The 13,032-nt window shown below is 41.4% G+C and overlaps 2 protein-coding genes across 5 annotated transcripts in view; both read right to left on the reverse strand.

Annotated features, from left to right (window-relative positions):
• The window catches only part of LOC124284869 (mitochondrial calcium uniporter regulator 1-like), a 31,591-nt gene that overhangs the window by 13,640 nt on the left and 4,919 nt on the right, over positions 1 to 13,032 (reverse strand). For 2 of the 4 annotated variants that reach the window (XR_006900663.1, XR_006900664.1), the window contains exons 4-6: positions 12,109 to 12,222; positions 11,098 to 11,212; positions 10,444 to 10,813 (exon numbers count right to left, since the gene is read on the reverse strand). Coding sequence is in view for 1 of the 4 variants with exons in the window: in XM_046720994.1 (XP_046576950.1) it covers positions 10,758 to 10,813; positions 11,098 to 11,212; positions 12,109 to 12,222 (285 nt within the window). In the remaining 3 variants the exon portion in view is untranslated. Of the gene's footprint in view, positions 1 to 6,477; positions 6,503 to 9,381; positions 10,814 to 11,097; positions 11,213 to 12,108; positions 12,223 to 13,032 lie in introns of those variants that run through there. The other 2 variants (XR_006900662.1, XM_046720994.1) reach the window with 2 other exon arrangements.
• LOC124284859 lies at positions 2,401 to 5,076 on the reverse strand. Its single transcript, XM_046720978.1, has 2 exons — positions 4,805 to 5,076; positions 2,401 to 3,198 (listed from the first exon to the last, which is right to left on the reverse strand). The coding sequence occupies exons 1-2, from the start codon at positions 4,981 to 4,983 to the stop codon at positions 2,472 to 2,474; spliced, it is 906 nt and encodes a 301-aa protein (XP_046576934.1). The 5' UTR covers positions 4,984 to 5,076; the 3' UTR covers positions 2,401 to 2,471.

Consider the following 13,032-nt stretch of genomic DNA (forward strand, 5'->3'; position numbering starts at 1 on the left):
TGGATGCCGAGTTTTGTTTCAGGCGCACATTTTCATACGGTTTGAAAAGTGAACGTTGTGCGAGAATTGCGCTCGCGTGGTCCTTGATCTACGTACGGCTATAAAATTACACAGAAATGTAGAATATTAATTTTCCTATCCGTTGTTATAAATATAAGTGCAACTACCTTTGGCGGTTTGAGAAATAGACCTTGCTAAATGTTGTCACATTTCAAAACATACAGCAAATAACGCTGTGAATCGCGATTTCGTACTGTGTCAAAAATGGCGACATTTTCGATGAAGCCTATTTTGGAAGGTCATTTTCAGCATTTGAACTTTGTCTAAAATAATAGTGGATGGTATCAAGAAACAGGAAATTTCCTGCAGAATTCGAAACTGTGAAGTGTATTTGTGTGCGTGGGATATCTTGCTTTTTATTGGACTTCAAAGTGAGGGTTGAGCTGGAAGGACATATGTGTCCCTGTGGCACCTAGTGGGGTTAAGGCATCTCCATTGACGCCAATACGTGATTCCAGCATATTTAAGAGGATATCATGATTTGTTGTATCAAACGCTTAAGACAGATCCAAGAGTAGGAGAATCGCAGCTCCATCAGTGTCAATGGCTTGAAGTAGATCATTCTGGACACGCAACAGACCAGTTTCCGTGCTATACCCTGACTTGTAGGCTGACTGGTAAACTTCTCCAAGGTTGTTTCTACACATATGACCCTGTAGTCTGTAACTAATACCCCAGATACGTTTGTAATGTGTTATTCAATTTACCATATTCACTCATGTTGAAAAACGATTAAAACGTTCCATGCGGTAATTGCAGTTGTTGATGTATAACAGGTTTGTGGTTGATCGGTTATTCCAGCTACATTGTATATGGCGGCGGTCTGTAAGTAATCGAGTCTGGGCCAGACAATCCAGCGATCAACGGCATGAGCATCGTTAGAAGCAATTGGGATACGATGACATGTGTCAGCCAAGTCAGCCAGCTACAGCTAAGATATGATATCGTTTTGAGATTTAACAAAGTAAATACACGTTACTAGTCAGGCACGATGTATTGTATCATGAGCCTTGTATTGTGATACAATACTGTTTTGACGTATCATTACACCACTCCACAAGACATCAGCTGTCGTCATCCAGAGCAAAACACAATAAACACCTGATTAGAACCAGCTATTTTAATAGATATTTACCAAACGAAAATATATACAATTCTGTAAAATAAATACCATATGACAATTGTATTCATAAATGACTGACTCCCAAGATTGTCAAAGTTCTCGGCTTTTGTCTGCACTTCTTTGAGTGGCATTTTAGAGTTTGGGACGTACAATATTGTACAACTTTTATGGATGACAACTTCTATTATTTCGTGAGTGCGACGTTTCAAAAGAGATTCTTGTACCGTTGTCAAGTATTCCTGTATCTCGTATCGAAACTTATGAAAAACGTCGTGCCTCATGATGGACTATCTGTACAAAAAGTTATTGATTGTTACAACGAAGTGATTTAATCCTATTTGATGATCACAGTTTGCTTCAATATTCATTGTCTCGCGTTGTTGATGGGTGGGGATACTGGCACTTGCAGCTTATGAAACATTTATTCCCAGCTCTTAAATTAACATGTTGTTATGTATAAACACGCTGCTTACCCATAAAGCATGATGGACTATCTGTACAAAAAGCAGTTATACCAACACAATATGTACATGAAAAAGGGTGCTTTTCTACAGCCTGAATATACTAGGTGGCTGTAAATGTAGAAAAGCTGTGATAAAAAATAAATGATGACTAGGCACCAAAGGAGTTAGTAGCACCAATACGAAGAAATCTCAGATCAGAGCGATAATACTTTAAAACTATTATTGAGTACACTTATACCACTGGTTATCAAACAATTTAACAAAAGTGCAAACAGTGATTTAACTAAGTACAAGATAGTCAGGTTTCTCACCTGAGTATATACACGTTATTAGTCAGACACGGTATGTTTTGTGACTGTCATCCGTATTTATACGTCTTCAAACTAGTACGTTCTCATCAACCATAGGTGTGCGATTCCAGTTGTTTCTGTTATACCTGCAGTACGTGTCACTGACAGCCATTTCAGTTTACCCATCTCTTGTAATGTAAATGTCTATATTGTATAACAGAAATTTCGTGACAATCATGGACGAATAGTGAGTGAGTGAGTGAGTGAGTATCGTTTTACGGTGGAGGACACCCCAAATGGGCTTCACACATTGTATCCATGTGAGAAATCAAACCCGGGTCAGCGTGATTAACGGACGCTTTAACCATTAGGCTACCCTACCGCCCCAATGGACAAATAACATTTTGTATTAAAAGAATAATTCCGTGTAAATATATATTGCAAAATTGAAATACCATGATAATTACGTACTGGACAATTTTAATATCACAGACATACATTGATTACTGGTAGATCCTTCACTCTTTTACTGAATCACGATGTTTCTCGCCACAATCGTAAATTAATTTCACTCCAAACCACCCTTCTCGTCACTTCCAAGTCCTTTGGGACTCCTTCAGCTCTGATTCTCAGTTTTATATCAACCCCAAACGGTTTCGGGGGGTTGCCAAACAGTCTTCTGTAACGTTTTCTGTTTATCATAACCATCTCTCCAAGCCTGTAAACCCGAATCTGGTTATTCGTGCACTCTGCAAGATTCTCCCAGCTAATCACTACCTGCGAGTCGCGTAAAACCATTATCTGTAAACTGTAGATTAAATCCTCGAACAAGTCAGCGTTAGCAGGAGCGTCCCAGGTAATATCGGTCTGTGTGCAGTTATGCGGAATTTCTTGATAGTCATGTTCAAAGCTGACCGGTAGAGGATATTCAACCACCCGGATTGGCTGATTGGGTAACACATTAGAAACCTGATTGGTCCGTCCATTGTCTATTCTAGAGTTACCCGGATGAACATGGTATGAGCTGTGTACACGTGACTTTTGATCAAGTACGCCCAAAGGATCCTGAACAAGATGTCGAAATTGTCCTTGGGGTCGAATGTCTGACTGACCTGAGTCAGGGACTATATTTCTTTGGTGGGCACTCGTTGAGTTGATCTCAGAGGCAGGATGTGCTGGTGTTGCCGAGGCGCCCGGTACGCTGCCCGTTTTCGGAGACGTGGGTGATGTCACTGCAGATGGAGACTGGTTCACGCAGCGCCTTTAAATAAATAAATCAATCAATAGATCAATAAATCAATCGAAAGACCGAACATAAAAAGAAAGATACCGACCGACAGACTGACAGATCGTGTCTTTTCGCAATATTCCAGCAACATGACAGAGCTGGACCCCAGAATGGGCTCACACATTGTGGAGAATCGAACCTTCCCCGTTACCAGCGCTCGCCAGGAGTAGCTGTAATATTGCTGTGGCGCAAAACTCTTCATTCGTTACCAGCGAAGGCTTTAACTGCTAGACGACACCGCCGCCCAGTAAAATAAATAGTCCATGTATATCATGACAAAAATACGTTGGTGAATGAGTAAGTGCTATCAATATAGCGCATTTTGCAATATTCTATCAAAACACTGCATAGAGGGACGCGAGTTGTCACACTGTACTCTGGGATCGAAAACATTTTATTGTGACGAGAGAACACTTTAATAACTAGACTACCCAATGCATTTGACACCTATGACATTGGGGTTGGAATGTTCCTGTGTTACCAGTGAGTAGCTTAGAGGGTAGGTATATATAACTTATGTATGCTTGGTGTTGGAGGCGACTTGGGGTGCGAAACTCGCCGAACAGGTTCATGCACGTCGTCTACAATGTATTGATTCTCAGGATGTCAAGTCCTGGATTCTCTGGTCCTGGTGTACTGATGGTGCACAGACCGATGTCATATCGGACGGAGAGCGGTATTAAACAACACGTTTAAAGAATTCCGATCTATCCTGCCACTTGCTTTTGGGTGGACAGGGTTAGGGTTAGGCATTGGCGGATCCAGGGTGGGTGGGTTGGGTGGTGGTTTTGGAGCACACATTTTACTTATCACACTCTACACACACACACACACACACACACACACACACACACACACACACACACACACACACACACACACACACACACACACACACACACACACACACACACACACACACACACACACACACACACACACACACACACACACACACACACACACATAATTCACACAATTCCTGGATCCGCCTATTTTAGGGTTGGGTTATTATTCATAGCCATTTCACTTTCACATCGCTGTTAGATATGATACACGTTTTAAATGGCAAATAATTGTATCAATTCATGTGGAGGGTACGATCGGAAATCTTACCAAACAGTTGCATATATAAGTACGAAATATGCGACAGCTCAGCACATTCTAGCTAAGATACATAGCGTATGTCAGTGAACGCTATGTATCTTAGCTAGTCAGTGAACGCTATGTATCTTAGCTAAGTACATTCCATAGACAAGTGTTTAGGGTCCCGATAAACAAAGCGATCGTAGCACTACGTCATCCGTAAGCCTATGATAAACTATACAGTTACGCTAGCTCGTAAAGTTACGAACGCTATGTGGATCGAGACCCGAAACACGTGCAGCATCGGAAAGAGCCGAGTGGTGACGAATGTTATCGACTGAGAGCGGAAACCGTTGCTTTTTCGCAGTTGTACTGTTAATGACTCGGAGTCTATTTTCTGAACAACTGTGTTGAAGAACCATTATATCTCACTTATTATGGTCCGACCTGAACAATGCAGTGGCCTACATTACCAATAAATAGTCGTACCTACCCATGATTTCCGGCGTCGTCTTCGTTAGGTGGGAATATAGCGACAACATCTGAGTTGCTCATCAGAAACGCCCGCCCTACGTCAGATGCGTCGATTCCATATTTGTGCCGGATTTCACGTGTAAGCACCTGCACGGCCTCACTGTACGTTGGTGGAGTATCGTCGTCGTTTCCGGCCATGACAGTGGGTACTTATTGATACCAACAGCCTTATCACATTGTTTACACCGTTGCATCAACAATGGAGGTATTCCCTGCTGTCAACCAATGAAATACTTGGTGACGTCATACATGACAATGTGGGAGCGCGCTATTGGAGAGCGACGATATTAGCACCGCGCAATAAAGTAAGCTATATACAGGGGTGGGTGGTTCAAGGATTTGGAAAAAGAAGGATATCATCCTAGTAACTCCGGGGTAAGAAGGGAAGAAGTCTACTAAAGAATTACATATAAAATACGGAAAGCATTTTTTAAACTGAACGCGTTGCATTTGGGATTACACTTTCTCCGTAAAGTACAGATTCTAGTACTTTTAATGGGTTGAGTCCCATCCGGGATGCGAACCCACACCCTTAAAGTCGGGCACTTATTTGCCAGCGCACAAAGTCAGCCGTCTAACCAACTAGCCATCGCAGCTTCCACACGGACCACAGAAACGGAAGTCGGACAACTGGTAGTCTTGACCACCGACTTGGTGTCCCCCTCTGATTTTTAATGTAACTTGAACCAAAATGATATACATGTTATCTTGGGGTGGGGGTGGGGCTGTTACATTTACTAAAGGTGGCCACCTCCGCTGCATAAGTATAAACAGGGAATGCTTTAAAAATTTCGTTTTTATCATTTTGTCTTTTGATGAAATCATACATTTCAGTAGTTACATGTTTCATGGTATACACCCCAAAAACCCACCCCACCCACCCACCCCCAAAAAAAAAATACTTATGTGTGTCCACTTTATCTTGATGCCAAAGTAGTTCTATCATGAAACCATAGAACATGCCCCTCTGTGATGTCTATATACACTGACAAACGGCGAATAGGTTTTCCTTACTCTACCCCTTAACATGGTAGAGTAAGTCATAATGCCAGCACATTAATAGTTTTTGGATCAGACAAACCAATGGTTGATAATGTGTGCATCACGCCTATCTGCCACACATCTATCTGCACAGTGAGTGAGTTTAGTTTTACGCTGCTTTTAGCAATATTCTAGCAACATCACTGTGGGGGACTCTATCTGCACAGAACTAGGAGTAAAGCCTTCTCATGTTCATTATTTGTATGAGGGGCAGTATAGCCTCGTCTTCTGAAACACAACTCAGTGTGAAGAGTTGTGTCCCTTAGATTCACCAGGTACCCTGATCAGGTGTCTCGGTTTGCAAGTGCATGGTAAATATCAGCTGACATTCCATGGTATAACTTAAATATATTCACAAGCAGCATAAAACCCACCTCATCTACTACCCTTGAAGATCCGGGCTAGAATTGGTCTTCAGTGACCCATGCTTGTCATAAGAGGCTACTAACGGAATCGGGTGGTCAGGTGCGCTGACTTGGTCGACACATGTCATCGTATTCCAATTGTGTAGATCAATGCTCATGCTGTTGATCACTGGATTGTCTGGTCCAGACTCGATTATTTACAGACCATCGCCATATAGCTGGAATATGCGGCGTAAAACTAAACTCACCCACTCACTACTTCTACTCACAAGACAACAGGTGTGACAATACAATGATACCATATGGTCATTAATAATATTATTGGTGCAACATGATTCGTGATCCCGATGCAAGTACTTATATTTCGTAAGTTCATATTCTCTCCCATTCTGCAGACGAATCGCAATCATTTGTCTTTAAGGTTCAAACAGAAGCGATGGGATATTGTAGGGTAGGTACACATAAGCTTGGGGGCACTGTGCCGATTCTGCTGTTTATTGCCAACCTGGAAACACTAGAAAATCTGCCTAAACTGGTTCTTGAAAAAATTATTCACAATTTCTTCCAGTAGTATAACTCCTAAAATAATAATTTGTATGTATTGTGATACAGAAGTTATGAAGCAAGGTATTGTATCATGAGTGAGTGAGTGAGTTTAGTTATACGCCGCTTTTAGCAATATTCCAGCAATATCACGGAGGGGAACACCAGAAATGGGCTTCACACATTGTGCCCATGTGGGGAATCGAACCGGGTCCTCGGCGTGATGAGCGAACGCCGTAACCACTAGGCTACCCCGCCACCCTATTGTATACTGTGTGCTGACGTATCGTTACACCACTACACAAGACATCAGCTGTCATCATCCTGAACAAAACAACAAACACCTGATAAGAACCAGCTATTTTAATTGATGTTTAACAAAAAGAAAAATACATACAATTCTGTAAAATAAATACCACATGCCAATTGCATTCATCAGCCACTCACTCCCAGATTCTCAATGTTCTCGGCTTTTGTCTGTACTTCTTTGAGTGGCATTTTAGCGTTTGGGACTTACAATATTGAACAAGCTTTACAGATACCAACTTTTTTTTATTTCAAGAGGGCGACTTTCCGTTGCAGATTTATGTACGGTTGTCAAGCATTCATGTATTTGCACAGATGCTCATACAATAGATTGGGCTTGGTGGAGGAGTGCATCATAAGCAAATGGAAGGAAGTATCCTTGGTCTCGGTTGATGGTGGGATTTTGGCGTGGCTTCGTTGCGTTTAGTGAAGTCCGCTTGATTGTTACAACGAATGGTGATATCACACTACTATTTGATGATTGGGGTTTGCTTTCATGTGGTCAGAGATGGCTGATTTGCTGTCGGAATTGGTAGATGTCTGATGTTCTTTCACTCGGGTGTTGATGGGTGGGGATGATTCGCCTATGTAGCACTACACAATCACAGTTTCTATTATAAATGACACATTTATTCCTGTATCTGTATCGAAACGTCACACTCATGAAATATAACAAGTTGTTATCCATAAAGTTTGTTCAGTATTGTGTGTCTGTACTTTTGATAGCATACGAAACATTTACCCAGCTCTTAAATTACACACTGCTTATAAAGCATGATGGACTATCTGTACAAACAGCAGTTATACCAACACAATATGTAAATGAAAAAGGGTGCTTTTCTACAGCCTGAATATACTTGGTGGCTGTAAATGTAGAAAAGCTGTGATAAAAAATAAATGATGACTAGGCACCAAAGGAGTTAGTAGCACCAATAAGAAGAAATCTCAGATCAGAGCGATAATACTTTAAAACTATTATTGAGTACACTTATACCACTGGAACTGGTTATGACATAATTTAACTTGAAGGGTGAATGTGAGAATGGGTATATGTCCATACACACACCGCTTTATCTCCTGCAACCTTTTCCAAGAAACAAACAAACTCAGATTATACAACAATTACCACTGGATGACACTGATATGAAAATTAGGGATGAAAAGTTTTTGCTTAACTTAAAAAAATAAATAATAAAAAATAATAATTATGGATGATTATCATGATGACCTGACGGGCAAAAGTGCTCACTGAATGGTTAATAACTTGTCAGCATGTACCCACGGTAACCACTGAGTGGGCACTTGGCAGTGCTGCTGTCAAGGATCCACACCAACACGAATCAGTCTAAGTAAACTTAGGCTCAGTATTATTTGTTACAGTGCTATTCTGAGTCTTAGCAAACCCTAGTAGAAGGTCATGTCAGTTAACCTTTGAACGACCTATGACCATCCAATCAAATGCGAGATGGATGGAAAGAATTTAACCAATCAGACAACGGCTACCATTTTCACGGGACTTACAAAATGGATTTTCTCTTCCTGGTCGCTGACACGGATCTCTCAACAAACGAAAATCTGCATAAAACACAGATATTTTACCTGCAGTATATACGATTAGGGGTTTCTGATGACATGGTTACTATTAGCTTATATTTCCACAAGATGACATCCTGGAATATTGACAAAAACGCTATTTTCAGCGACAGTTTACTCACTGTTGTGAATAATGGTGTCCTCCTTGTGTATCGCTCAGAAGTGATCGTGTGGAAAATAGCATTCTGAATCGTTCGAGAACAAAATGTTTTCGGGGTAAAAGTTCAAACGGTATGTGTGAATGTTAACTTTCACGATTTGGTATGCTGTGTTCTGTGGTCAATTCTAACGGTTAGCTGACGCGACCTTCTACTGGGGTTTGTTAGTCTCAGTATAGCAGCATAACGAATAATACTGAGCCTAAGTTTATTTAGACAGCAACATGAATCAATCAGCCAGTTCACTCATTCACTGGAGGTCCAAACCGTTACCAAAACCATTATGGTGGTAATGTTTTTGATTATTTACAGATCGCTGCCATATAGCTGGAATACTGTTGAGTGTGGTGTTAAACAACCAACCAACCAACCAACCAACCCAAAGTAACCTATGCTTGTCTAAGAGTGAGTGAATTTAGTTTTATGCCACACTCAGCAATATTCCAGCCATATGGCGGCGGTCTATAAATAATGAAGTCTGGACCAGACAATCCAGTGATCAACATCATGAGCATCGATCTGCGCAATTAGGAACCCATGACATGTGTCAACCAAGTCAGCGAGCCTGACCACCCAATCATGTTAGTCGCCTCTTATGACAAGCATGGGTTACTGAAGATCAATATACTAGACCGGACCTTCACGGGTGCTTTGTCTAAGAGATTGGAAACGTATCAGCTGGATGCCCTAGTTGATGATGTTGCTCACTATATCAACCATTGGTTGATGTGACTGTCTTTTGGGGGTCGCTGTGATAATGGCATGCTTAATCATGCTTAATTACATTCAGGTAATGAATCATTTTTCATGCACTTCAACATTAGTAGTTTTAGGATTAGGTTTGTTTGAAAGCTGATAACCTGTATGTGATTTTGGCACTTTTTAGTTTTACTTGAACACTAAGTACTTTCTTTGAGTTTTTGAAAATAGATTCGATTCATCCAGGAAAATAGATATTCACAACCAAATTACAAATAAATTATTCAACTTAACTTGCCCCTTAAAAAATAAAAGCACATGAAGTTTCAATTGAGGTGCTTGTACACATTAATTGCAAATTCAGACCTAACATACTCATCACCAATATATGATGGTCCTGTTAAACAGAACCCTTTGATATATAAAACAGCTGTAAATGCTCTGTTGTTGAACATGATTTCCACATAAAACTGATGTGTAAACAATCGTAAACTGAACCATTCTGATTACATACAATATTGTAGGTGCAAATAAATCTGACAGGAATTCACTGGCCATATGAAAGTGCATTTTGTGCCAGTAAAAGGATCAAGCTATATTTTATTATGAATAATCATTGGAGATAGAGGGTGAGCCAAAAGTTACATAATCCTGAGACATAATATCACCCATCAATCCTCTCTGGATTAATCGGAACATGATATTGATAAATGACACATTCCAACCTGTGATCCCATCTAATGAACGATCAAGACTTAACTTAAATATATAACAAATGAACTCACAGGTTGTTGGAGTAGCCTTGTGGAGAAAGTGTTTGCTCATTACACCAGAGATGGGTTTGATTCCCAACATGGGTACACTATGTGAAGCCCATATCTGGTGCCCCCCACCTTGATATTGATGGAATATTGCTAAAAGTGGTGTAAAAACAGACCCACTCACTTTACTTTGGACCCATAATTCCTAAATCCAACAACTTCACAGGGACATTTCTCTCTGATCAACAGTGTTTCACTACTGATGCACATTCGACGTAAATTACGTGAATGGCAGATAACTATTACAAAACACTTTCTGACGTTCTACAAAGGGAAAGTGAAACACAAACTCCAAACACAAAACACTTATAATGAGTAGGTCTTATCCTGAGTGACGATGCTGCTGCTGCTGTAGTTGAACTGATGTCGCGTATAGCATGTTGTCGTCAGCTCCAGAGTCGTATTATTCCCAGACACAATCCTGCACATGTCAGCACCGTACCTGTGTAACACACATCACACTTAGTACATACCTGATATCAAACTGAATATAATTGTTCAGAAAAAATATTCTCGAAGAATGTTTTTTGTTCAGGGATGGATCCAGGTATTGTGAGTAACCTGTATATATTGGGAACAGTGATGTGTAGAGGTGTAATGATACAGAAATTTAACGATACGATACGTATCGATATATTTATCGTCAGATAAAGTATCACGATAATCGATACTACGATATATCGTCACAGCTCTAGTGACATGTATGTGATGGTACAGGGTACGTACCTCCAGCAAACTTGAACACATCGTTCCTGTATATTTCGTACTTGGTCAGAAGATGTGCAACCTGTGTCTCTATCTTCTGGTGAAGTTTGGTCAGATTCTTTTGATTTTCTGCATGCTGGAATGTCAACATGATCACCTTGTCAGACCAGTGTGTTTCATCAAGCATGATGCATTACAAAAGCGCGCCACCTTACACACCTCCAGTATAGAAATTGGGTCTCAGTGCTTGCTGTTGCTACATGTAGTCTGAAGACAGCATATTAAAGCTCATATAAGAACATTCCCCACATGGGTACAATGTGTGAAGCCCATTTCTGGTGTCCCCCGCCGTGATATTGCTGGAATATTGCTAAAAGTGGCACAAAACCACACTCACTCATATAAGAACAACCTTATATCCGACCTAACAGATCATTGCTCACCAGATTGGGAAATTGAAATCTCAATGTGTTTTCTGATCATGAAACCTCAAAAAGGTCAACACACAAGCGCCTCCTTGACACAGCTCCTCTTTCACACACAAGCCCCTCCCCTACACAGTTCCTCTTTCACACACAAGCCCCTCCCCCACACAGTTCCTCTTTCACACACGAGCCCCTCCCCTACACAGCTCTTTCACACACAAGCCCCTCCCCTACACAGCTCCTCTTTCACACACACGCCCCTTCCCCACACAGCTCCTCTTTCACACACAAGGCCCTCCCCCACACAGCTCTTTCACACACAAGCCCTTGGCCCACACATCTCACAGCCCTTCTTTAAAAAGCAAGCCCCGCCTCAACTGATCTCATCCCCACCTTTTCACTTGCTCTGCCTTTTACACATCAAGCCCTTCCTCAACTTCAGATATATTGCATGGTAAAATATTTAATTCTACTTAGACATGACTGTGGGGACAGGTTTAAAAGCTAAAACTTCTACACATGTGACTGGGACAGTGTTCTCCCAGATCAGGGGCTGTTTCATGTGTAAAGACAACTGAAGCCCTGTACAGAAGGTCACTATACTTACTGCCTCCACTGATCGGCTCCGCTCCAAGTTCATGTCGAGGGTCATCTGACCTTTCAACTTTGCAATCTCATCCCGCAAGGAGTCTTTGATTTGACGGATTTCAAATGACTGTTTCTGAATAACAAGCAAGGTGTGGTTCATAGCACCTTCTGGTAAACAATTGTCAATAGATACATGACTAGTCAACACAGCAGATAGAGATCCTACTCTAGAGGTGAGATGGACAGCTAAACATGCAGCCTACCAGGACAGCCAATCAACTTTAACAAAATACCAATAATCCATTTCTATGGCACTTTCTCCATGCTGGATATCATGTTCATACCACATTACTGTTGATTCAAGCTTATATGGGCCTTTGTCCTTTCCAGTCATCCTCATACAGATTATCATTATCTATAGAGGGCGGTGGGGTAGCCTAGTGGTTACAGCATTCCCTTGTCACACTGAAGACCCGGGTTTGATTCCCCACATGGACACAATGTGTGAAGCCTATTTCTCATGTCCCCCGTCGTGATATTGCTGGAATATTGCCAAAAGCGGTGTTAAACTAAACTCACTCTCTTATTACCTATAGAAGAGAACCCACTTTTCTGCCACGTGACTCACCTCTGTCTGGTTGCGTAGTGAGAAGAACTCACTCTTCTGCCATATGATTCACCTCTGTCTGGTTGCGTAGCGAGGAGAACTCACTCTTCTGCCATATGATTCACCTCTGTCTGGTTGTGTAGCGAGGAGAACTCACTCTTCTGCCATGTGACTCACCTCTGTCTGGTTGTGTAGCGAGGAGAACTCACTCTTCTGCCACGTGACTCACCTCTGTCTGGTTGCGTAGCGTGGAGAACTCACTCTTCTGCCATGTGACTCACCTCTGTCTGGTTGCGTAGCGTGGAGAACTCACTCTTCTGCCATGTGACTCACCTC

Source organism: Haliotis rubra, unplaced genomic scaffold (genome assembly GCF_003918875.1).
Source record: "Haliotis rubra isolate DU_JTF1 unplaced genomic scaffold, ASM391887v1 Scf11, whole genome shotgun sequence".
NCBI classification, from domain to species: domain Eukaryota; kingdom Metazoa; phylum Mollusca; class Gastropoda; order Lepetellida; family Haliotidae; genus Haliotis; species Haliotis rubra.